We start from the raw sequence: 27,674 nt of genomic DNA on the forward strand, positions 1-27,674 counted from the left end.
TGTTACGCGACGAGACTTATCGTTAAGGTCGATCCGACGCTTGTTGCTGCTTGAATTATCGTTAGTGGATAGACGTGAGTGGCTAATAGGACGTGGCTAGGGATAGGGCTTGATAGAACGGTGGAATGTTCGAGCAGCACTGGGCAAACGAAGAGTAAGCAGTGGATTCTTTAGCAGTCATTATTTTCGGCTAGCTCGACCCGCGAGGCAAAAATTGAGCTATCGGGGTTGTTGCACAATAGGAGGAGGGTTGGGTGGGTGGCGATTGAAACTTCCGATTCAGGTGGAGATGCTTGTTTACGCCATGAAATGATTAATCGACTGCGGATGTTTATGCATTTCTGAAATTTAACGCGGGCAATGCGTGCAATGTATCGCGATAAAATGTTACAAATATTCAGAGTAAAGTGGTCGTAGTAATATTCAATAATAATGGATGAAACATGCTCCATGAAAATGTGTAACGATATAAATATTTCAAGCCTAGTTAAAGGTCGTTATTACATTTCCTATAGCCTTCGATCAAATTTATTTCCCTATCTGAGAAAAGGATTAGATCCTTCGAACGTTAGGAAGTTACAGATGACAATACTCTATTGAATGCATCCAAAGTTTCTGCATTATTATCAAAGAAGAATATGAAACGATCATCCAAGCGATTGAATAGATCGATCGTCTCTAACCTGTTCCTATCGCTAATTCCAGCAAAGTTACTTAAGTGCTAAGACGAAGATAATAGAGCAGGCGAAGGAAGCAATTCGTCGGTCGAAGACGGAAGCACGCAAAGCTTGGAAGTCGATTCACGGAGGAAACACAACAGATTCGAGGAAGGACGCTCTCAAGGTTGGGGTTAGGATTGAGAATATGGGAAAAGGCTGGTGGATGCAGAATTTCTCGAGTGCTTGGATTCGCCTTTCCCGATAACGATGGCTGCAAAGGAGATCCAAAGGGAGCTTGCCAGACGAACGAAGCTGGTTTCTCCTTATTAACGAAGGAATTCTTGCGATCTAGTTCAGAAATCGAAATTGTTCGAAGCCTGAAATTACGCAATTAAATAGGGAAGAACAAGAAGAAAGTTTGACGAAAGGTTGAAATTACAAATTAAACTCGTGCAGCAACAAAGGGAGGACGCACTCGATGGAAAAAAAGCTCGAATCGACAAACCGGTCGAACGTGGCTATGACACAAAACCTCCGATCGAACGTCCTTTAAAGCCCCACGAAAAATGAAGCCATCGAAAGAACGAGAACTAAAAAAACAGAGCTACAGCGCAGAAGGAAAAAGAAGATCGCACGAGCCGGAAAAATCTGTCAAACGCACGAACCACCCCATCGACTCTCCTGGCATTCGATAGAGCGCTAAAAAATCAGTCTCCGATAAGGCTACTCTCCATCTGAAACCACGGGCAACAAAACCGAAAATCCAAACAGATGTCCGGGTTTTGTTACACAACGAAATAGAAATAAGAACCAGCACCGCCGACAAGAAACGACAAAACGAACCGTTGTGAATCAACTAGGTGGTATATCGGAGGGAGCACGACGATGGATCGTGGCAACATGCGACACAAAAGAGGTTGATGGACGAGAGAAAGGCGTTTGAAGAGAAAGTGACAAGGATAAAGAATGGAAATGCGACGTTTCGAAGATCGTAAGGAGCGAGATGCGACGAGAGATTCAGGATATTCGTCGAAGAAACCGAACAGAGAGAAAAGCGGTTGCGATGGAAGAGGGCGAGGACGTGACGCCGGCGCGAGAGGAACCCCGTAGGTCAAGGTCGTGGCAGGTGGCGTCGAGCCCCGTGGTACGCCCCTGACACCCCACTCGACCGCCAGAAAGCTTCATGCAGGACGATCTTTGCCTCTCTCGAGATCGATATGCCCAACCCGTTCAGGCTAGGCTGTGTGTGCAGGCAAAACTAGCTGTTTTCTTCTTGACGAATTTGCGCCGGATTGTCGTGAAAATGGCTAAAGCCGAAAAATATAAAACCCGACACGGGGCACGTTTCAAACAATCGAAAGAAACGGGAACGTAAACTCGTCGAATCAGTTTGATAGATTGATCTTCGCGCGAATGGACATCCCTCCGGTCCTTTATTTTCTGGGTGTTGATCTTCATTTTCTGGGATTGTCCAAGTTTGATACGTGATTAGGGGTCGGAGGATCGATGTGTTTGACTTGGGGTGAATTAGGTAGATCCTGTGGGATTCTTCGAAATTTGTTGTCACGTCATGAACTTGTGGCTGGGATCGATGTGGAACGTTTAGTTGTCGATGCTTCAGGCTGGCTATAACCATTTCCTAGATATGCGAAAAGAATATGAATTACGGGAAATGAAATTCCGGATAATGAGGAATTGTTTGGGTTGGATTTGGCGGATTTAGGGAGATCGGACGAAGAAGATAGGGCGGAAGAGTGTTTGGATAGCTTAGTTGACTTTATTGGTTTTATCAAGAGAGTTCTTTAAGACGAGCAAGGTGAAGATCCTGGACGGTATAAAGTTCAACGTATCGTTAATTGGAATAATAATTAGAATTAATACTGCGTATGTATAAATCAATATTGACTTAATATTGTACGTTCAGAAGGGCATCATTTCCTTCTTTGATCATTTATTTGCCAATCGTATCGAAATCGTGTGGAGGTTTAGTACGTTAGTTTCGAAGGGCAAAGATGATTTGTGTTTTGTACTTTCTCAAGATAATTTGCAATTCTGAAATAGCAAAAGTTATAGGAACTTTAAATGGAATGGCTGCTCTTCGAAGTAATTTCAAGGATAAAGTACACGTACGTAACAGGGAACCAGCGGAACCTGTGCAAAATTTTATTTCCACTTGAACACGACTGAAATATAATAAAAAATGTAATATATAAATAGAGTTTATTAATTGTGCGTGTTTATTAATATCTTCCGCAAATATCCTTACTACAAATCAATCGTTTATTCATACTTGTGGTTGTCGTCACACCAAGAGAAACGCAACTTGCGTACAAATGATAAACGTCACGATGCACAGGTACTAAATGTTGTCATACAAACGCAAAACGCTGAAGCGCCGCTTTGCATCGCTTCGCTTTTTTGGTGATGAGTTGCAGAGCGACAAAAATATTTTGCTTCGTATTTCGCCATTCGAGGATTTCACGAAAATTCGATCAAACAATAAATTAACGACGCCTCTTGATACTTGATAGGCACGCTTCTAACAATTCCGCATTAATGATCATTCGTCGTATCAATCTATTTCGTTCGATTTCATAAAGTTTCATAATCGACCAAATACCAAAATTTTCGATTTCGTTAAAAAAATTCGTTCGATATAAATTATAATAATATACAGAGTGCAATCGAAAATTATGTAAAAGCAGGCACGAGGCGATCGCTTACGAAGAAATGAGAAGAAAATATGGAATAAAATTTACGACGTTTCCTTTTCGAAAAAAGCGAGTTTGACAAATTAAAAAGTGTACTTGAACGTGGCAAATTCTGGACCAGACAGGAGAAGCAATCGACAGGATGTTACTCTACGCGTGACAGTAAATTGCAAAATGTAGAACAAAATGCTAGGCCAAGTCTTAACAAACACGTGGGAATTCTATTTTTTTTTTTTTTTTTTTTTTTTTTTTTTGAGAACGAAGCGAAACTTTAAACGGCAAATTTTATTTCACATTTTCGATTTATTCGGTTCGGGTATGCTCGGCAAATTGTCGAAATCGATTTTCTCGGGAACGAAGCGTCTAAGGAACAAATTTCTATATCTCTACATCTTCTTACGAAGAATCACCTCATGCTCGCTTATACGTAACTTTCTTACCCTATATAGCGTAGAAATCACTATAATCAGCCCCTGTTCATTTACTTTTCCAGCGAAATAACTCACGAACGATTTGTCACGCGATCGGGTATAAAATAAAAATCAGAATTTTCTTTCGTGCTGTTAAACGTCTAAAAATGAACGTCCTTATTATCCATGGCAAGAAAGACAGCCTCGAAGACGGAATCCTTCGCACATCCGTTTAGATTATGCCTCTCGTGCAACCGCATACAAACTATAAATACATATCTTTATTCCACGAGAAATTTTCCTAGACAGATAGGCGGTCACGGTGTTCTTCCACGAGATTTTTCTCTCGAATATAACGCCGGAGATATATCCGACAAGAGTTGCCTGTCGATTATTTCGGAACAGACGTCGTCGAGAATTCTCACGTGACGGTTTACGGGTTACTCGTTCTGCTCGCGTGACTTCTCGCCCTGGCGTTCTCCACGTGGAAACACCGATACCAGCAACGATTACATTGGAAAACGCGAGAGGCTGTTGCTTTGCAGGCACGTGCGACGAAAATCGAAACTTTATTCACTCGCGTTGTTTAGAAGGGGAATTTAAATTATATTTAATGACTTATAAATTACCAGATTATTTAAATTAACCCGAAGATAAATTTCTGTAAGACAAACGTGGCTTTTTATTCTTCTGGCTCTGAACATGTAAATCTCGCGTGATACGAAATTAACGTTCGGTCTTTCTTCCATTGTTAAATTGCGAAACATAATACAGAAGGCGTGTTCAGGGTTATCTTGTAAAACCGACGTTGATAAGAATAGAATTTAGATCGCGTTTAATATGTTACAACTCTGAATTTGTTTTAATCAATGAAGTGATAAATTATCGTAAGATAAAAATAGTGCGTTGTTCTCACTTGGAATTGTATAATTCTCGCGTGATACGCGATTAACGTTTGGTCTGCCTTTGGTTAATAAATTCTGGCGATCGTAGAAGAATTTTTGTTTCGACTGTAATAGGAACGTAAATTGCAAAAATTATCCTCTAAGGCTTTGTAAAACTATCGATGTGTTAGAAGTTAAAAGAAGGAATTTTTTAATGCTATAAAAATATTTAACCTGGCTTGATTCATTTCTTTCATTCTGAGATCTCTGGTTAAAGGCTGGTTCCACATAGATCGATTCTGATCAATACTTCTCGGAAAAACGATACCGCAATTTTCAAAGCTCGTCCCTTGAAGGATTACCTTAGCGACCTTGAAACTCTTCCGGAAAATTGATAGGTTCGTGGCGATAACCCGCGATAAAATTCAATTTACCGCGACAAGATCGGTTCCTGAAGCTTTGCGACACGTCGATCGCATAATTCGAAGCTTCTTTTCTCGATCGCGGTTCGTCGTTGTCTCTTCCTTCATTCGATTCTCCTGGCAAGTTCGAGTGGTCACGGTTATGGATTTTGAGTTTAAATCGCTCGACTTTTATCGAAAAATTCATCGAGAAAGGTGGGCATGTTGGGATTCCGTGTGGTTCGATGATCGATTTTAAACTATCTATGGAAACGTATATTATAGTTGATATATTGGCTAGTACTTTCGATATGATTAATTAGCAACGCACCAATTATAACGTATATTCCCATATATAGGTTAGTACTCCGATGCATATATTGGTGGTTGGACCAACATAGTTGGCAATAACTTCGGAGCTTCTACCTTTACGAATTGCCATTATCCATTATACCATTGATTTAATCAAATCATCCTTAACATTAAAATTAAACCTAATTACCAACTTACTACTATTACTACCAACTAGAAAGCCTAATTAGTAAAAATGTGCAAGTGATATAATTTTGATAAAATCTTACTTATCGTAGTCGCATAATTTCATCGTATAATTTTAATTCTCCTCATTTTACATTAATATTATTTAATATTATCAAATATATCGTATTAATCGTACATTAATATTATTTGATCATTGGTAACACGAATGGTAAACATGTAAAATCCTGTACGTGTAATATCTAGCGTCAAGAAGGTATTTCCAGCGATATATTATATTTCCGCGGCGTGTGTATCGAATTGAATCGGTTGATGATTGTACGTGTAGAAGATACGAAACGCGATAAGATTGCGTAGGAAACGAGTTATGAATCGTACGAGGAAAAGGGGACAAGAACTCGTGGTTGTGTGCAAGGAAGAAAATAGGAATAACGCCCTTGTGAAAGTAACTGTATTCAGTCGTTGTATTGAATCGTACTGCCAGGTTGTAACGTTAAATTCTATATTTAGTCGGTTTTCTTACACGTTCGAGGTAATACCATTGTCGAGATGTCGATTTTCTTCGTTCTCTGCATCGATTGTACTTACTTTAAGCGACAAAGCTCGTTATCCTTGACGAGATAAAAGTTCGCCGAGTTGAGACGAGCGTCTCGTAGCTGGACCTATGGTCGAAATATTTTTGCGATATTTCTGCGAGAAAAAATTCTCGTTTCGCGTTTCTACTCGTTAATTGTTCGTCTTTTTCTGAGCTTCCTGTCGCTATGGTAAGCGTATTACGCGAAAGGAAGAAGCTACGTGTAGCTTCCACCGCATTGTTCCGCAGCGTTATCGACTAATGCGTCCCGTTTGTCGAATTTCAGGTAACTTGTCCCATTTATTTGGCCAGTTATTGGCTCACCTAGAAAGTTCTAGTCATTTCGAGCACCTATCGTTTTAAACGAATCTGCCTTTGTGATACGTTATTTAACTTTAATATATCGTACTTTAATATTGCGCATATTGCGCTCTAACAAATTATTTATTAATCAATTAAGGTTAATTAAAGTTAATAATTCAAGCTGAACAAATATACTCGCATAACGGTAATCTCTTTTAAATTTATCAAATGTCAGGAATCTTTTCGATTTACACGCAAACGCACCGGTACGACTTAACAATTGATCAACGTTTCGAACGTTCCAAAAAGCCATAAATATTCCGAGCTATAAAAATTCGGTATAACGTTGGTATACTTAAAGTAGCGCGAATATGCTCTGTTTAAATGTTTCACCGCTGATATCGGATAAAGTGTCAATTAAAATTCCATCTCGTCTCCGAGAGCCATTCTGTCTTTTTCCAACGCCCAAACGAAATTCAATGGCAATAGCTCAGGTTGCTTCATCGAGAAATATTCACCGGGGCAAGGAAACGCGCATGAGAATTAAAGATTCATAGAACGATGCTAAAATTAGCTTTCCAATCTCGACCAGAGGATTCTCATCTTTCTCCGTGTTGCCGCTACTCTATGAATTTCTCTAGGGAAGCAGTCCCGATTTTTAATTGATATCTTGTCATTTGACAGGGGATTAATTCGAGAAGATGTTACGTCAAAATATCGTTTCACATTCCGAAGAATTTCTCAAATCCACCCGAATCAGTGCTCTTATTATCGACCGTAATTATTTGCGCGTAATTGTTTAAGAAATACGAGCACTTTCTGCTTATCGTCATAGGTGTCCACACGATTTACTAATCATTTGATACAAAAATCTCCAATTTCCATCGGTCTTTTAAATTACCATCAACGCAGCAAAAATCTAAACCGAACAACTCCCACGTCAGTGAACAACTTTTTCATTAAACGGACTGCGAAGCTCGTAAACATCGTTCGCATATTTTGCTTTAAACTTTGATTAATTTCGATTAACTCCCATTTTAAAAACTAATCTAAAAGGCTTAATTACGCCGAAGCAGCGCGTACACCATAGCAAATAAGATGGTTGCTGCTTGCTAGGAGCGCCATTAGAGACACGCGTGCAGCAAAGGGGTGGTTCGAGGGTGATTCCAGGACCATTGGGCCAAGGACGAGTGGGGTCAAGTCCTGGAGATGCAACAGATAGCTTCGATTGTCTATACGTAGCTCTTTCACCGAGGGGTGGGAACGAAGGAAAAGAGGCTGGTTCGATTTTTCTCTTCGAATCGTTGCCGCAGAATCCCTGGATTTCGGTGTCGCGCCAATAAACGCTAGCCACGTCGGACTGAATTACAAAAGGCGAATTAACGAGCCAAAGGGCTTGTTTCCCCCTTGCTTTCTCGTCGATAAGCTCTCTGCGAACGTTGCTATCATTCGATCGGCTTTAATCGGTGATTCTAATCGACGATCCCTTGGATGTTGCGATTTGTAAAACGCAGGGTATAATTTAGATCGGTAAGAAACTTTTAGAAATTATCAAACGAACTATAACTATTCATAACTATTTAACGATTAAACGATTTATAACTATTAAAGAAATGATTTTTTATTTGCAAGTAATTTAAAACTGAATTGGGAATGGGGCGTTCACGGAGGTTTATCGCGTGGAAAGAAATAGAAACTTTTGATAAATGTGGTATCGCGTTAGAAATAAATATCGTAGATATTAGACGAGCGAATTAATTTGCCGCTCTTTTAAACCGAATTAGAGTTTCATATTTAACGTTTAATTTCTTTCCAAACGTATTTACTCGTACTTGTAAAATCCGGGTCATGGCTTACGAATCGATCACGCGAACAATACGTTCGAGAAGGAAACAAATATTTTTAACTACAAAATTCGAATCCGATAATTTTGTAAAACTATAAATCGAACGAGCTTATCAACTTCTTCGTACAATTATAAAAGAGATTATACCGGTATAATTAACATTTCTGCTGGAACGAGTACTTAATGGCGAACTTATTGTTAGTCGATGTTTTAATGATAGGATTTTAACTCGATCGTTAAATGCGAATCATGGATCATGGATCACGACGTAGAAGATCCAGCGGATCGCACTAGATGGAGCCTGGTGTCTAACATTCCAGACACGACGAGGCTTCCGCTCGCTTTGGCCGCGGGCAGAGAAAGCTCGAGTCAGCCTCGAAGGCTTCAGCTGATATCGTCGCGGTTGCCTCTTCTTCTTTTCCTTTCACCGTCGCGGCATATGTCACGCCAGGGCCGCACGATTTCCAATGGAATCGTGCCTCGTACCCTGATAACGATCGAGATGGTTTCACGTACCGACCTCAAAGATCATCCGAGAGAATCGCTGATCGTGATCGAGCGCGTCTTTGATCTTGTCTCCGACTAATCGCCATTGTTACTCGTTTCTCCCTTTTGTTCTTCGTTACGGAAATGGGAAAGTATTTTGAATAATTCGCCAGGATAATTATGTGAATCTTATTCAAGGAAGTAGCCTCTGTTTTGTGGAAGTAGATAATTTAATGGAGGAAATTAAGTCTTGAAAATATCCATATTAATACGCGTCCTGCCCTCTTTAATTAAGAAACATTCTCTCTGCCATTTCGAAACCGAGGAAACCTGAAGTTCCTTTTCTTATTTTATCTTTGCGTCGTCTCCGTTCCGCTCTTAATTTAATTTAAAACGCGAAGATTCGTAGCGCGAAAATGAAAAAAATGCTAAATAGGACATTTTAACCGAGGGAAACGGTGTTATTAAATATGTTATAGCTTTGCAGGCGAAAATTCTACGAAACAAATAAAATGGATTCCTAAGCAAAGAGAATCAAGTAATAGGTTAAAGCTTCGGAAATGGAATTGTAAATTAAGAAAAGAATTAAGAACAACATATCTCTGGAAACTATTGCGTAGATCCTTGGGCTGTGCTTTAAATCAATATTTCAATGTCAAACTTTTCTCGGACAATATTCCAATTAATCGCAGTCTCTCGAGTACAGACTTCTAATTGAAACTCTGTGGATTCGGTAATTTGAATATGAAAGACGGTAGTTGTTTATCCATGTAATAAACAAGATCGTAAATTATGCGCAAGAATGTAAGAGCCGATAGAAACGAACCGCTGATCTCGTTCCAATTAAACGACACGGCGGACGTCATGATAAAACCTTCGTTAAATTGCATTAGACGTCGTCAAGTGCGTTCATAAGAAAGTCTCGACGTTTCGCATTTACAACTTACCGTTTTTGAGGAAAATTTATCTTAAAATCTAATTGAATAGCCTACAATTATCACCTTCGTTAAAACGCAGCATTGGAACTTGCCATTAAAATTCATTTGCCTTCGAATGATTCGTTTTAACGTTACTTGGTAAGATAGATTTTTCGCAGGGAAAATTAGCAAACAATGCCAGCCCTTGAGGATATAAGAACGTAATCGATTAGCGATCGTGTTACAAACCATCGTGGGACCGCGCGACGATTCAAAAACAAAATTTTCTAGCTCGATGGTTTTCAAGATGGAATTAAGAACTTGAAGATATAATATTTAAACTACGAATGTTTGCACATTTGTGAGAAATGTACGAAAAGTAGGAGAATGCACAGGAATCCTGCGATATGCAAAATATCCAAGGCAAAGTAGTCGTTGAAACGTTTCGAAGATAAAAAAGGAATTTGTTAAATTAATTTTGGCAAAAGCTCCTACACGCTTTTAGTAATTGCCAATGTAAAAACCTGAAATCCCGAAGTTTTAACTAATTTGGTAATTCTAGCGTTAAAATTCATTCGTACAAAACTCTCGATCGTTTCAACTGCTCAGAGTCCTGAGCCATTAAATTTATATTCTGATGCAGCATGAGCCATGAAACAGCCCCATGATGCATTTACCGCGCGATCGACGCGTCAACGGTTATGGTTTAGCAGATTAGCCGATCATCAAACAGAATTTCGTTGCTGAGGCGCGGCTTTCAAGGCATAGTAACGTTTTCGCAGGTGTGCGCATTTTTTGAACAGCGAGGAAACGATCATTGGCATTCCACGCGATCATTCCTTTAAATAGATACCACTCGAAGGATAACGGACCTTGTTTCCTTCTTCGATTTTCTTCCCTGCCGAAGGAATCCTTGTCACGCGATAAAAATAAAAGTCTTTCGCCTCGAAGGACAAAGCGCTATTATCTTCTGCTCTTTTTTTTTTACTTCTTTTTTCTTCTTTTTTTTTTTACGAATAGGTTAATTCGTCGTGATCTCGCGATCGACGCGAAAGAAACGACGATTATGTAATTTGTTACGCTAATCGGGGAGCTTCGGTTTCGTAGCGCCTGGCTACCTTTCGCTTTCGCAGGAATTGGACATTTATCCGTGAACTTTGAAGTTTTGATGGGCATTTTGATATTGACACGCTCGTTCATCCATCGTTTACCTGTGAGAAATTAAAACAAAGTTTGGTGGTTTCGTTTCGCGGAATGTCAGATGGAAAAATACCGCGGTTAGAAAAGCATAACACGATGTTTGCTTTGAAAATAGAAAAATTTGAGCGATCGTAAAAGCGCACGATGGCCCGTCAACTTGACGCGTTAAATGGAAACGAGAGTAGTTGATCGTAATTTACATCAAAAATATAAGACGTCTGGAAATTCGTGAATGACAGTGTCTATCTACGTAACAGAACAGTTATTTTCGTCCGCCTTAAGATACGCGAACGAAGCGAATTAGGTTTACAAAGTTAAGTCGATCGCTGTTCAAAATGTGAGACAAAATCTTCGATTCGCAAGAACGTGCGATACGTTTCGTGACTCATAATGCAGATCGTTGTTTTTCATCGCTTTCTAAATGCATCTCGCGACACTGAGAATACCAAGCTGGCTTTCAATCACGCGAATCATTGAGACGAACCCAAGTAGAAGACGCGCACTTCCTTCTTGCTATCTACCAATTTGAATAACCATCGCTTTGCCGCATCTATACATCTCACGAGGAAGATCGATCCAATGCACAGATAACGATCGTCATCTAGAAATCGATTTGTTTAGTTGTTCACCTCGCTTCGAAGAACACACGATTTTCTAATTCTCGTAACTCCCGTGTATCAAAATCAAGTTTGCAAAGGCTAACAGAAATTTTCAATGAATTTTTCAAATAAATATTCTCCAAATTCCAAAGATCGTTGCATATTCAGCGTTTCCCTTTAGCTCGAAGATTCCTCGACTACCACTTCTTCTTCTTCTTCTTCTTCTTCTTCTTCTTCTTCTTCGCGCCTTTTTCAAGGAGAAATGCTTCGGTGATACCAGGTCACATCAGGTCATACCAGGACGAGCAGCATCCGAATAATCGAATAATAGAATCGTTAAGCACGCACACTTGGTTTCTCGACGACGTCGTTTATGCTTCTTCTCCGCCTCGGAAAAGGGCAAATTCCTGTAGCTGAATTTAACGATAAACGCCGGCCAGAGCCGGTTCACCGTCGTTTCACAATGAGATTTCGATACCAATACACAAGTCCGTGACGTGGTTGTTCGCAGAACCGATGTGCCAACGTGAGCCAAGCAAAAACGTGACATAGACGATTTCACTTTTTTCGGACTTGTGTCCGACCTACGAAATGTATTCGCTAATCTTTAAGAAAAGTCACGTTCGCTATGACGCGTAGATGAAACGTTCACGATTTTGATCTTCCTTTGCGCGCAAGAACCTACATATTACTACCGACCATAGTCTTTTTATTCGAACGAAAGAACTAACAGCCGATGATTCATATACCGCCCAGCAATCTTATTACTTTCCTTATCGTTATTAGTATACCGTACTTAATCATATTAGATATTACATCATATTTAGCAAATTATCGCTACGTTTCAAATCAGGAATTTATCGATATACGGAAGCTGCACAAATTTCATTAATCGTCCAAGTATTAATAATTAATACTTAAGAACGTAATCGTGCAAACACTGTCACAGATTCGATCGCTATCAAACAACACTCATAGGATTCTCGTTCTTTGTCAGCAACCTGGCAATCACGCTAACAATTCTATCAACGATGTCACAAATCAATCCTCGATCTCACAGTTACCATAATTTACGTTCGCCTAATTGCAGTCTCAGCGAAACAACGTAACGATCAACTGCATTCATCGTTCGTCACACGAAACATCAAATTATACCATGTTCGATTTGGATAACAATTGCGAGAGAGAAGAAGAGGACGTACGCTTATTAAATCGTTCTCGCGCGAACGAAATCGTTCACCAAGCAAAGGGTACATTCCATGTGGCTGGGTTCGCGACCAGAGATGGTCGCGAGCCATCCATTTGCCTGGCAACCTGCTGGCGCGGCGCAACGGTCGAAAGATTCGAGATCGTTGGCATTTACGTGCCGGCCCGCGTCGCGATTCCCAGAGACGGACGACGATGGTGCAATAGACGCGTGTGCAGACTTCCTAACCAGGCGGCTCGTCATCTACCCCAAAATGCCATCCGAGCCCTTGCTTCGATCTGACATTTCCACGCCAGGATGAGAAGCCGGGGTTGAACAATTTTGTCCATCTTTCGATCTTTAGAATACAACGTTTGAAACATATTGCTGATAGCCTTTCCGTTTACCAGATAAAAGGATTGCAGGATTTTTGTCTTTCCTTCTTTTATCTTCCGCATTTTCTTTCTTTGCAGGATTTTCTGAATCCTCGTTCAAAGTAGTTGATAGCGTTGAAGTAGTCGATTTCAAGTTCTGTAACGTACTCGTAGGTATTTTCTAATCTTTCAAACGTCGTAATATATTTATAATTTTGCAATATATACATATATTTATAGTTGTTGATTAAAATTAAATTTAAAAACTGTACTTGAGAATAAAAGGAAGAAATAACTTTCAAGAACTTTTGAAACAAAGTTGCGAAATACTTAAGATAAGGGTACTCGTGAGTCTCAGCGAACGAGTTTGAACGGTCGTTCGAAGCTCGAGCAAGCGAATCAGGGCACTTCGTTTCCGAGATGTGTAACCACGACAAGATCGAATTAGGAAGACAAATGAGTGCAACGGCTCCTGGAATCGCAGTCACGTTGCATCTACGGCTGAATGAGTGCAGTTGCATCCGAACTCGTTTCACTTTCGACGCGGTGCCACGCGTATTCGCGTTTCCAAAGCAACGGAAAACTTGTATTTTCTCTGTTACGTAAGAATCTCCGTTGCGAAAAAGTCCAGAAATTGCACCGCCCCGATTTTTTTACCATTGTGTTCTATTCGTAACATCTCCGTTATTTGTGAATAACGTTCGTTCGAAAATAACAACCTCTGAATCTTACAAACTATGCATTTTACTGAAATTTTATTTCTACTCGAAACGGTGTACTCGTGAATCATACTATTTTACAACAACGTTCCAAACGATAAACACCGTATTGATCCGGCGATTTTATCGCTCAAGATTGTTAAACTCGCGAATATGCCGAGAGTCGAAGTTGCTGCAATTCGCTGTAGGGAATCGCGACCGTGAATTTAAAGCGATCAAACCGAAGGCAGTTTCGAGACTTTCGACTCGTACGATACGAACGATGGTCTTGTAGTTTGGGTAATTTGATGAATTTTATGTAAACGGTTGATAACGAATCGTACGCAAGATCGAAGAGATAAAACTTTCAAGCGTTTACTTTACGATCATTTACGTCATTTCGACTAGCTTGAAATATAAAACGCATCGAACGCGTTGTACGCATAAAAATATACGAAACACGCGTGAATTTCTTTATCAAGAATAAAATCATCCTACCCTTTTATTCGTCGCTTTGTAAATAAGATGGTTCTGAAACTCTTGAGGAGTAACGTATACGGTAAATGTACCACCAGCTACAAGCATCAGGACATTTTACTCGTTGTATCTACCGGAAAAGATGCAAAGAAAAATTTTACTTTATTTATTATTGTATATCTCACGAGATAGGAGTAAAGTAAGAAATTTACGATAAAATATCTAGAAAATACCTAGAAAATATAAAATATCAGTAGGCGTAGTAGCACTTACGTCCGGCAGTGCACCTACCCTCGTTCCCCCGATTCGACGCATCGTCCACACGACCCACGGGTTAAGTTAAGGCTTGTTGTCTTCTAGGTGAGACACTCCTACGCCACTGCATCCTGGGGAGCAGGAGCGAGGCAACGATTGTCGGATCGACGCAGAACAGCAACGATCGAAGAGCAGGAAAGAGGGGGCCCAACAGGGTACAACGTGGTGGTGGAAATATAAGGCGCGACGAGTGGCGGGCCTCGGTCAGTCCGTTAGTGGTACCTACGCCTTCAAGGTCCGCGTCCTTGAAGCGAACACACTCGTTCTCGATCTACCTGAGAGAGTAGCCAAAGATCTCAGGGCGCCCGCGAGCGCTGTTCCTCGATCTCGACTTCTTTTCCGGAAGTGGTGCCGGGAAACTCGCGAGCTCTTCGTTCGAATACCCAAAACGGCCCCCATCTGATCATCCCATCGTCGAATTCGACACGAGTGAAACACAGGCCAGTAGGACGCGTGGATAAGTCAGAGTCTCGTGAGTCACGGAACCTCCATCGGGAACCGGAAGCGCCGTTCCTTCCGTTGGACGAGGATGAGGTCCTCGCTGGTGCTGCTGTTCCTGGCAGCCATCGTTCTCGCCGGTGAGTAAGGAATTCGGTGACTTTCACAGCCTGAACAGAACAGATCAGTGTGCCGATCGTCAGAGATCGAACGAATTACGGATGAAAGGAACGGTTAGTGTTACCATAAAGACGATTCTAACGTTGGATCGTTAACGAGGTTCGAGAGAATCGTGTAGGAGGGTAGTCTGTCATAGAATATGGCAGCGAGTGGGAACATGGTGGCAGGCGTGATTCGAATTCGTGCGGGAATTTTCAATATGGAATTGAATTTTACCCTCTGTCCTTCCCTCTACGAGTCAATGTTTTCTTCCTTGGACATTGTACCAAGACACGTCGCCTTTTTAGTAACAATTTTCACTTGGAAACTAGCTACGGTCTTCGCAATCGTACTATATAAAACAAACGTTGAGACAGACCACGTTGCACCACGTTAGAAGTCCTTTAGCTGGTTCATTCTTTCGACCGTTGCGCCATAAGCTTCTCGAGCTACTTACACGCGAACAATAGAATCGGCGTTCTTTCAAATTAGTCTCCAATTTCTTTAAGCGACGGACTAAAGTCAGAGTAGACGGTAGTAGCAAAAGTCGACTGAAAATCATCGCGTGAAATTAAAAATTAAGGCGAACCGTTTAAACGGGAGCGCACGTGAGTCTCGAAATGGCGACAGGCGGCAATGTTCGCGAGCCGTGTCCACTGCCCCTCCTCCGCCCCCTGTGGCGCTGTTTTCCTCGTTCGGAAATAGCAGACGGTGGACGCTTTCGAAGAATCGGCGGTTTGAACGGTGGAAATCGGACGGAATACGATTCTGGCGGTCGACAGAGACGACAGGTTGCATAAGAGATTAGAGCGTGAAAGCCTCTGCTTCTACTCGGTCCCGGATGGGTGACGTCACTGCCGTGCCCTGAAAAATACACGGGGTGGGGGGGCGCAACTTTCCCCGTTTGTCGCGGCGCTATGCGATGCCGACATGACACCAGCCCGCGGGACCAACGGGGCTCAAACGATTTAACGTGTTGGTCCTTTAGCCAAACTTTGCTTTTCGATGTATCTGTATACGGTGGTTGTCAACTTTGCATTCTTTGACAATTCTTCGGAATATTTTCAGATATTATTTTACGCGATTTTAGATGTTAAGACTTTCGATCGATTTAACCGAGTTAATCGATGCTTTACGCAGCCTCAGTTTTTGACTTTCGAAAGTATCTGTATCTCTTGTAATTTCAAATATCCACACGTTTCACCGTGTTTCACTCTTTCGTACCAATTTTTCATTTCGAAAGCTTCTGCATATAATTTGTCTTGTGAAAGGTTTTGCAGGCGTTTAAGTTTAAATAGTTTTCAACGCTGATCTTTAGCTCTGAAAATAACTGTAGATTGCTCGATGCTTGGCAAAGCCTATGGCTACTTCAACGTTGGTATATTCGATTCTAAGTGATTTTTCACAGTCAGCGTTTTGTTTCGAAAATGTCTGTAACGTATCTTGCTGTTATGCCTAAAATCTTGTAGGTATTTTAACATAAATTCGATAGAAATTTATTGGTTTAAATATATGAATTTGTTTGACTTTAAACGAGTTTAAATCTAGTGTGGATCTTTTCAAACCTTTGAACGTCGATATTTCCTTCGAGCCGGTTTTTCAATCGATTTTCAGACGTGAAAGTTTATAGATGACAAGGTTTTTGAAAAGCTCGATACACGGCTTAATGTACATTCTCTTTGAAAGAATATCCACGTTACGAACGTAGGTAGACCTGCGACTTTGAAATCGGCTACGGAATAGTATTAGCTTGCGAAGGAAGTGAAAGAACGATAGATCGACGTTTGAAAGTTTATGACACCCAGAAAGAGGTCGTTATCGAGCCGTAGAACAGGATGGATCGTTGAATTTGAAGCTACTTGTAGAATTCTCGGTTTTCAAGGAGATCCAGTGATTAGGCTTCGTTGGATCTGTAACCTGCTGACTTCGTACTTTCTTCGGCTCGTTGCTTCGCGACTTGACATACAACTCTTTAAAATTCCTCAAGAATTTCACTTTCCATCGCCTCTTTTTACATAGAATCTCGATCCTTGGTAATCTAATTTTATATTCAAACATTGCTCGTTCCTTTTACATTAAATCCAAGGACTGTAAAATTCGTTATTCTTAAACTCTACTTGAAATCGCTTCTTTTCAAGCGCTCCAAATCCAAATCACTTTCCATCCAGCCGTTCTTGCTTCAATAATACTATTTTACACTAATGAACTTCCTACTTGGTAAAACCAATCGCCTTTCTTCATCGCGCAACTTCTAGAGAAAGATTCCACTTTCTCTCGAAAAGGTAGCCGGTTGAATTAGCATCCTTCCGATTACACGCCATTATACTTTACCGACTGACCTTTCCAAAATTAATGGGGCAATGGACTCGGCAATAACTTTTACGAGAACTACACCGAACAAAGACTCGATCGCTATAATTGGACGTTTGTGCCTATTTGTACGAATTTTTCAACTACGATATATATATACAGGGTGGTTGGTAACTGGTGGTATAAGTGGAAAGGGGGTGATTCTATGCGAAAAAAGAAGTCGAAAATATAGAATAAAAATTTTTTCTTTTTTTTCTTTTTTTTTAATTTTTCCATCGAGACAACGATCTACAATGAGATCCGTTATAACGAGACGCGATAAAGTGCACGCGTACCGAGCGAAAATTCAAAGTCGATTTTCTCGAAAACAAAGCCTCGAACGAAAAATTTTTATTCTGTATTTTCGACTTCTTTTTTCGCGTACAATCACCCTCTTTTCTCTTGTACTACCAGTTACCAACCACCCTGTATATATAAGTTTGAGTCTATATAGGTCATATTATCGTAACATTGCATCATTGTTAAGAAAAAGATTTCGCCTACTAAGGGTTGATCGACCTAATGAATTCTATGCATTCGGGGCATGAAAAGAACGCGAAATCGTTAATAAAACACGCTAATAAAACACGCTAATAAAACAATGTCGTTGGAAAGGCGCGAGACAGCTTTCTCCGTTCGTTGCTTTGATATAAAATTAACGCGGGGCCGAAACTGCAAATAGAGGAAAGCAACGCGTGTTTCCCCGTATATTAAAAATCAGCCGTTTCTGCTTCCACTTTCTCGAGCGGAGCGCGTTTCCGCTCGTTCGACCAAGAACCATCTCGAAACGAAAACAATGCCACACGTCGTGAATTTCCAAAGCACTCGCAGTTTCCCTTTTTAAACGAACATATAAAAGCACTCGACGCGAAAGGAGTTATATATTTCTGTTAGAAAAGAGAGTCTACAAATATAAATAGGTACGAAAGATGTATTTTATAAAACGGCATTCGCAAATGGCTTACATAAGCGAGATAAATATTGGCAAAATCGTATATTCGTAACTCTTACGTAATTTATAGTATTGATTTTCTACTTCCGCCTCTACTAAACGTAAGAAATCGAACGTTGGCGAGAATTGGTAGTAGTGTACTCTGATGGTTGCTCGGTAAAATAGGTAAAAAGAAAAAAGAAAGAAGGAAAAAAAAAGGAAATTATTGTTTGTGCTAATCACTTGCCTTTGATCCATCTGACGAAAGACGGTGATTCTGTCAATTGGTAAATAAATAATCATAAGCCAACGTTGTATTGTGACGTCAATTTCACACTTTCCATAATCTCGCCGCTGATAGGTATCTTCGCTGTTACGCAATCGTACGTATATGTATGCGTCTCGAAATTTCACCGAAGAAATCCGAGTGTCGTTTAGAAGTTTTATGTAAACGTTTTTATTCCTGACAACTTTATATTTAACTTTAAATAATTCACTAATATCGGCAAAGAAGTCATTATATTAGCAATAAATCACGTATATGAAAGATAATGTTATATCGTTATTGCATCTCTTATGAAATCTTCGCTAGTATCGATCTTCTTGACACTGGTCGTTAACTATCGATCGCTACAGTATACATGTAATCTACATCGATGAAGTGAAAATGTAAGATACCCGAAGAGGTGTGTGACGATATAGAAAATTATATATGCAGATGCGTATATATTTTACAAAAAATAATTCAAATTCTTAGAAATACACTCTTGCAAACGTATAAACTGTATTGTACTAATTTGCTGTAATAGGAATCGATCGTTGTAATTATTCTGGTACTTTCAATATCAAATCCTCGTAACTATCATTCCATCGATACGGTAAATACAATACTTGTAAATACAAATAGAATACACATTGCCCTAAAGACGACACGAACCACTTAATTTTAGAAGGCTCGAATCGCGTGAAGCGACAGGAGGAGAAGAAAGAAGAGAGCTTCGAAAGCGAGATCTGCAAGGACAAGGATGCGGGCGAATGGTTCAGATTGGTGGCGGGAGAGGGTGACAACTGTCGTGACGTGATTCAGTGCACCAGTTCGGGTCTTCAGGCCATCAGGTGTCCCGCGGGACTGTATTTCGATATCGATAAACAGACCTGCGACTGGAAAGACTCGGTGAACAACTGCAAACTGAAGAACAAAGAAAGAAAAGCGAAACCTCTGCTTTACACCGAGGAACCGCTCTGTCAAGATGGCTTCCTCGCTTGCGGCGACGGCTCTTGCATCGAGAGAGGTCTTTTCTGTAACGGGGAAAAGGATTGCGCTGACGGATCCGACGAGAATATTTGCGGTGAGTATGAAATAGAGAAACTTTGCTCGATCGTTTTGGCAAATTTCATAACTGGAAATTCTATTCGTTATTCGTTCTTTCGACGATCACCTCCCGAAGGTGAAAATTGGAAACTTAATGCATAGTGAAAACTACGTAAATTAGCGAGATTCGATTTTATCGACGCATCAGGGTAGCCTACTTTCGTTCGCAAAAACACTGTTCGTCTTTCTTTTTCGAAATGATTTTAAACGAAGATCAACGAGATTCAATTTTGTCGACACGTGTGAATAATTTACGTTCCCTTTGACACGAACAACGAAGACCATGACAGGGACGGATGACGAGTTTCGTTGCTGTTAATTTCGTCATCCTTCATCGAGGCGACTTGAAATAAAGATTTTCGAGTAAAAGGGGCTATTGCGGGTTCGCGAAAATTACAGATATGGACAACGACCCGAACAGAGCGCCACCCTGTGACCCTACAGTCTGCGTTCTACCCGATTGCTTCTGTTCCGAGGACGGTACCACGATCCCCGGAGACCTACCTCCCAAGGACGTACCGCAGATGATCACTATCACGTTCGATGATGCCATCAATAACAATAATATCGGACTGTACAAAGAGATCTTCAACGGAAAACGCAAGAACCCAAACGGTTGCGAAATCAAGGCCAGCTTCTTCGTCTCGCACAAGTACACCAACTACTCGGCTGTCCAGGAAATGCACAGGAAAGGACACGAGATCGCCGTTCACTCTATCTCGTAAGCAAACACTTGTGAAAAACAAATTAATCTCTCCTTATTCTTTTCGAGTATTTTTCAACCTGGCTCGAGCGTTCAGCTTTAACCACGACTTTTGCTACGAGTTTATACTTTGGTCGTAATACACGGAACGTTCGATTCTTAACGATCTACGTACCGTTCGATCTTAAGAAGATGCGCTTTCGAAATAAAATTGCGGTAAAGATAACGACGATAATATAGACTCGGAAATTCAATTTTTAGTGGTTTAAGTTGTTTTAGCAGCCGATCCTTAAAGTCGGCGTTAATCGCGCGATGAACGTTTGTGTTTCAAGTCACAACGACGACGAACGTTTCTGGTCAGACGCGACGGTGGACGATTGGGCTAAAGAAATGGCTGGTATGAGGATCATCGCGGAGAAATTCGCTAATTTAACGGACAACAGCGTGGTCGGTGTGAGGGCTCCGTATCTCAGAGTCGGTGGAAACAATCAGTTCACGATGATGGAAGAACAAGCATTCCTTTACGATTCCACCATCACCGCGGCCTTGAACAACCCACCGCTATGGCCTTACACGATGTACTTCAGAATGCCGCACCGTTGCCATGGAAACCTTCAACACTGTCCAACGAGGTAACCTAATTTTAAAGTAGAAAAGCGAATTACTTTAATCTGATTAAAAACTTCGCGCTTCGATGATTACGCTAATACAATTCTGTCACAAGCTGGTATTAGTAGTGGCTCGAGGTAATTGATCCAATTATCTGCTATATGCATCTTGCACCAAGAACGCTTGTAGCTTAAACATATCGATATATATTGACGTGTTTAATATCGAATAACGTTTAATTTAATATATATATTGCTGTCAGTGAATGCTACATCCCACAACGAATTCCATTAAAAGTAGCAACCTATCTATTTCCGTCTATCTACATGCCCCATTAACCTAATCTTTTGTACGTTCTATACTAATAGCGAGAGCGGATTCGTAGCATGAGAATATCAAAATATTTTGTGCAAGAAGCGTCACCTTTTATGTGAAATGTATCGCTTCGAACGAAGCAGCTACGTCTTCGCCTGAAATGCCAGGGATAGTAGCGGCTCGATTCAATCCCTCCATCGTCTATCGAGCATCGACTTTTTTGCGTAGGTCGCACGCAGTCTGGGAGATGGTGATGAACGAGTTGGACCGCCGCGAAGACCCACAGAACGACGAATACCTTCCCGGTTGCGCCATGGTAGACTCGTGCAGCAACATCCTAACCGGCGACCAATTCTACAATTTCCTAAACCACAACTTTGACCGACATTACGAACAAAACCGCGCTCCCTTGGGCCTCTACTTCCACGCAGCCTGGCTGAAGAACAATCCCGAATTCTTGGACGCGTTCCTTTATTGGATCGACGAGATTCTGTCCAACCACAACGACGTTTACTTCGTGACGATGACCCAAGTGATCCAGTGGATCCAGAATCCTCGCACGATAACAGAATCGAAGAGTTTCGAGCCGTGGAAGGAGAAGTGTATCGTGGACGGGCCTCCCGCTTGTTGGGTTCCCCACACCTGCAAACTCACCTCGAAAGAGGTTCCTGGAGAGACCATCAACCTTCAGACCTGCGTACGTTGCCCGAATAACTATCCATGGGTGAACGATCCGACCGGTGACGGGTTCTTCTAAGGCCACAGTGTCGCGTTCCTCCTTCTCGTCTAAGTCAAACCCTCTGATTCTCCTCTTGCCTGTCGTTTTGGGCGTTCACCTTTGATCTTTCTTCGATCCCTCTCATTCTCGTCCTGCCATTGGTCGATTATCCTTCACGAGTTTCACGGTGGACGTGGGGTCGTCGGCGACGTTTTCGATCGGGGAACACGGTCGGGTGGGCTTTCACGAAGATTACTTCCGTTACGAGATACAGGGTAGTTGTATAAAATTTTTAACGGAGCCTTTTGCTAGACTGTTTTTAGAGGAACAGTTATTAACAGAGGATGTAACAGAAAGGGGCTCGAAGACGTGATTGTCGATAAAGATGAGAATCGAGCTCTCCCGATCGGTTCGTCGACGAAAACCGTCCATCAATCACGTCACCAACGATCTGTGATAACTTTCATGCGGCTCGAGATTCAGCGACCAGGACGACGAACGCAACGACGAACGCGACAACGAACGCGACGACGAACGCGACGACGAACGCGACGACGAACGACGATACAGCGAACTATTCTTTTTCTCTATTTTCTCTTCCATTTCTCTCCCATTTCTCTCCCAAACCCACGACGATTTCACCCTGGCCTCCACGAAACCTGACCTGGAGAGAAACGACGCGATCGTAACGCGAACACGACGTAAAAAAGGAAAAGTAAAACAAAACAAGGATTATTATCATCGTGTGTAATATATGAACGCGTGTCTCAGCCTGTCCCTGAAAAAAAGACGGATCCCTGACACATGGACGGAGGACACGACGGATTTAGCTGGGAGGTCGGGCTGCGGTTGTCCTGTTGACCCCAGGAAAAATGAAAATAAAAATCGATGATCCCTCAGCGACCGCCAGAACTCCCTGTCACAAAATGGCGGACACCCTTATTTTTAAAGGGTTAGCCAAACTTTTATATATATATATATAAATAACTATATATATATATAAATATAAAATATCGTGTATGTATATTTTTTAAAGCTAAGTAATAATTATCAATTTTACGTTCTCGATGGAATCTTTAATAAAAGAGAAACCGGCGGAATACGAGAGTCTCTCATTCACATTTCCCATCCCCTTTCAATAGGAATTTCTCGAGGAAAGTGGAACGGGTTCGAAGTATCGCGACACGAGTTTACAAAGTTCGAAGACCTTTCGTCGTTCTTCTCTGGGTCGATGACCCGATTTTCCAACTACAGTTTCTATTCATTAACATCGGAGTTATCGGCGAGTAAATTATAAAATCTGTCGTAAAAATTGAAACGAAATATATAGAAAGAAACGCATAGTTTGGGAAAAATTTAGCTACAAATTTTTTAAAAGATTATAAACATCTGCGGAAATGCATCGCCGTAAACCTATAAAATGTCTACCTATACATTGGTACAAATTGATAATTTCAGCGTTAATGATCGATAACCAAACTCGTTATTTGGCTAATGGAAGGCTTGTCAAAGTTACGAACGTTTATGTTCTAGCTTTCAGCATTAAATTGCCTTTAGACCATAAAATGATACTAAAGAAGTTATAAGAAGATATTTATTACGCCAATCTCTCTTTTCATCTCTCTTTCGTTTAATCTCTCTCTTGAATCGAATCCGAAGGTACCTTCTTCTAATAAAAACCACTCGATGAAGCTTCCACTCTGATTGATCGTAAATTTTTATATCGATCTTTTAAAATCTCTACGAGTCTTACGTTCGACGTGTCGAGCCATTCGAACTGCAATAATAAAACACGCCTACCTCGAATCGAGGAGAAAATCTCCGGTTTCGAATCGGGCGAAATCGAGGCGAAATACGAGGGTGGTTAAGATCAAGGCCGGTCTGGCAAATTCGCCGGGTTAATTACGAAATCGAGCAAGCCCGTTCTTCGTTATTGAAAATTGGAACGGCGCGTACGTGGTCCGCATCGAAGAGGAGAGGTGACAGGCTTAAACGTTCTGGCCGAGAAAACGACGACTGCATTCTTCTGGCTTGTAGGTCGAACGCGAGAAAGGACCTTTCCAGCTTGCTAGCGCCGCGAAATTCTCTTTGCTCGTAGTCTAACGCCCATAATGGCCGCTCAAGGTCTGCCGCTTGGAACCATTTATTGTTAGCGACGTTTGTTAAGTTTATTACTACCTGGAAAACTGAGACGAATCTCTGATTCATTGGTTAAAATACTCCAAGAAATTTTACTTTCTTCAATTACTCGATTAGGTCCGTGCATGTCAAATATCGTTTTACATAATAAAATTCTAATTGCATTTACTTGAATTTAATCGATACGTTCCACGTAACTCGACGTGCTTTTTCAGAGATTATCTTGTTTCGCTATTCGACACTTGTAAGAGCTATCGCTTTTAGAATTCAAAGTCTTGGAACGAAACTGTTTTAATTTCTTCATTCGCGAGCCCCTTTAAAACAATGTACGCGTTAAAAAATTACTTGGGCGATGCAGGAGACGTTTTTACACTTCTCTAAATTCTAACTTTACGTTTTCATCTCTATGGTACTTTTCCGAAATTTAAGCTCACGTAAGAAAATCACACGAATACTCTAATTATACATTAATATATTTTAGTTTATTTAGTTAGTTATAAATCTCCTTCACCGAATATACTGTTTTATAGTAAATTTCTTCTTCTTCGATATACTCGATAGTTAACGATAGGATAAAATTGAACGAGTGATATCGGCGCAGCAAATTCAAACTTCAAAGGAGCCTCGTTTCACACGCATCGACTTAATTGTTACAAGGCGCGTGATCGTAATTTCGAATCAGTGTTCCAGGTGAAGATGTACTTTTACGGTTGCAAAGCATGAAACCCGAACGCAATCGTCGTGGATCGTAAAAGCAAAACGGCTGTTAATCACACAGTAGCAAGGAAGCCAGTTGTGCAACGACGATGAACGGAAATTACAGTGATTAACGAATAGCTCGTTCGCTTGATCGATTGCTATAAGTCATCGTAAAACGATGGGAAAGATAAAGATGTATATTTGCACGATTATTGAACATAAAGCGAAAGAATTTCGTTATTTTCCAGTTTGGAAAAGGAGGAGACGCTACACGATGCGCGAGAGAGAAAATCGCACTGTAGCCTCGTGAAATACCAACAGGCCGACGATCGGTGAGTCGAGGCGACGCGTTTGCATTCCGATTCAGCCTTTCTTTCGTCGTTGATTCTACGTCGTTTCCATTCCGAAACCAATCCAGCCGATCGTTTCGTTACGTTTGGTCATATTTTGGTTCAGGAAAACGAATCCTTCGACTATCGAGGATGTTCCATTCTTTTCCGGTCGAACGTTTGCGTAGAATTTTGAAGGTTTACAAATTCTAAAGATTTAAAGAACTAGAAATTTCAGAGCCGCGAAATGGAAGATAGCTATAATAGGATCGATAACGCGCTAGAGATTATCGACGATTGCGAGGACGTAATGCAGAATCGTTTAATTAGTTTCCAGCGTATCGAGGGAGTCGTTTGCACCCACATTCTGCGGGGGCAATCAGCGGATGTCGCAATTAAATTCCGGTATCTCGGTCGTATAAATCTATGGAAGATGTGCTTATTTTAGCGTTTGGTTAATCTCCGATTTTAAAACCTATCCTCGAAACATCGTAGATGTTATATACGATTTAATATGCACAACTTTATAATTTGGAAGCAAAGTTACAGCTAAAGTGGAACCATAGTGCAAGTGCAGTTTACTTTCGTTATATCTGATGCATAGTTCATAGTCGCGTATCTTTGCTTCTTGGGATAAATAAATTCCTCGTTTACGTCGCTTCTTCTTTCAACTTCTCGTATAGGTATAACGACGTCTCTCTCGAGAAACTTTATATTCTATCCAATCAGACGCATTTATTATTTCTATTCGCAGCGCTTTTCATCGTAACTCAAGGGTATTTTCAAAGTGCGCGATCCACGAGCGAACGTTGGATCGTCGGTGGAGCGTTTCCTCCTTCGTTGACTCCGGGAACAAGCCTCCTTCGATGGAATGCACACGAGCCAAAGTGATAAACACCGTTTAAGAATCGCCACGAGTTTGCCGGTAGTCGGTCTGAAAATCTCGCGTGTAAGCGAAAGTAGAGAAAGCTGTGTATCTCGATGCCGTGGCAAGGCCGTCCCTCTGGCTTGGACTCCTTCGATATGGAGGATGCCGGCCGTATCATGCAGGAATCTCGTTAGCATTCTTCCGTGCTGTTCTCGAAGACACGTACGATTGAAAACATAAATAGAAACGTGCAAATAGAGCTGTATGAAATTGTGCAAGATCACGCACAGGTAAAAGCTTTTTTCACGGTGTATTCGACAAAGCGACACGCCAGGATAAGAACGTCAGACGTTTGTTTTAGGGAAATGGAAACAGAGACATCGAAGGGCATGAACTTGGGAAGTAGAACGAACCAGGAATAGGTATGCGTAAAGCGTCCGCTTTAAGAAAGCAGCAGCATGAATATTTAAAGAGTCCTACGAAAGTGAAAAGTTCGAAGCTAGTTTCTTAAGAGAGACAGGATCCCAAAGATTCTCGAGTTTAACTTTGTCATCAAAGTAGACGATCTCCTTGACATTTCAATTTTGACCCGATTTCTCCATCGATTCACCACGATATCTTATCTGATCGATACGCGACGCTCGTATTCACGGGCACAATGACGTTTGTTCGCTTGACCTTGAAATATCGCGTTTTACGCCATTAATCTCGGTAACGCCGATAAAGATCGAGAGTCGTTCATCGACGACGATCCCTAAGCAAACTACTCCAATGATTAATATAATAATTAATTTTCTTCGAAAGGCGAATCGTCCAACTGGAGGCGCCACAGGTTTCGACTCGCCATTTGAAAGTCAACGACAGCGATATCAGAAATTCCACGTCACAGACTTTTGACTGTCGTTGGTACGGCGCGCCTTCGAAGAAATGATACTCGGTGAAATTGACTTCTATTAGGTCAGTGGGCGATGGAAGTCGAATACCGTCGCTCGATTATTTGTCTCGATTTTTTCTGTTCTCGTAAGCCACGCAACGTTAATTGAAATTCTTCTTCTGCAGGTGAGAGAGGTGGTATACGATGTCGATCGGAGGCGATTGAATTTTCTCAGTGGCACGACGTTTCACTCGCTGTTATTTGTTATGATCGCTACACGATCTTAATCTTGTACGAAGTTACACGTTTAGAGGAGATTTAGGAAAAGTGTGTTACGCCTGATTTGTGAGATCTGAAATTTGATCTTCGATTTCACTATCCGCTTGTATACTGCTTGAGAGAATTAGATGAATGTAATTAACGAGATAAAAAATACATTATCTACGTATATTTTTTTATCTGTTGGCCGAAGAAACATTTATAATTATGAAATTGAAGATTACCAATGATGATAAACCAATCTCTGAGCTAGGTCAGTTTTAGTTCATGCAAATGTAATCATAACATTATAATCTATGTGTTTAAAAAATGCAATTATTCGTCTAAATATAGGAGATATTTACAAACGAAGAA

At 41.0% G+C, this 27,674-nt stretch overlaps 1 protein-coding gene across 5 annotated transcripts; it reads left to right on the forward strand.

Annotated features, from left to right (window-relative positions):
- Positions 1 to 5: 5 nt before the first annotated feature.
- On the forward strand, positions 6 to 23,234 carry LOC126863782 (chitin deacetylase 1). Of its 5 annotated transcripts, none has more exons than XM_050614284.1 (6): positions 6 to 154; positions 14,584 to 15,116; positions 19,366 to 19,764; positions 20,187 to 20,508; positions 20,823 to 21,122; positions 21,643 to 23,234. In XM_050614284.1, exons 2-6 carry the CDS (start codon positions 15,068 to 15,070, stop codon positions 22,169 to 22,171), a joined length of 1,599 nt encoding a protein of 532 aa, XP_050470241.1. In that variant the 5' UTR covers positions 6 to 154; positions 14,584 to 15,067; the 3' UTR covers positions 22,172 to 23,234. The 5 variants fall into 5 exon arrangements, with proteins under 5 accessions (XP_050470241.1, XP_050470239.1, XP_050470242.1 ...); XM_050614282.1 differs by lacking the exon at positions 6 to 154 and adding an exon at positions 574 to 1,803; XM_050614285.1 differs by lacking the exon at positions 6 to 154 and adding an exon at positions 574 to 1,765.
- The last annotated feature ends 4,440 nt before the right edge of the window (positions 23,235 to 27,674 follow it).

This window comes from Bombus huntii, chromosome 3 (assembly GCF_024542735.1).
Source record: "Bombus huntii isolate Logan2020A chromosome 3, iyBomHunt1.1, whole genome shotgun sequence".
Lineage (NCBI taxonomy): Eukaryota > Metazoa > Arthropoda > Insecta > Hymenoptera > Apidae > Bombus > Bombus huntii.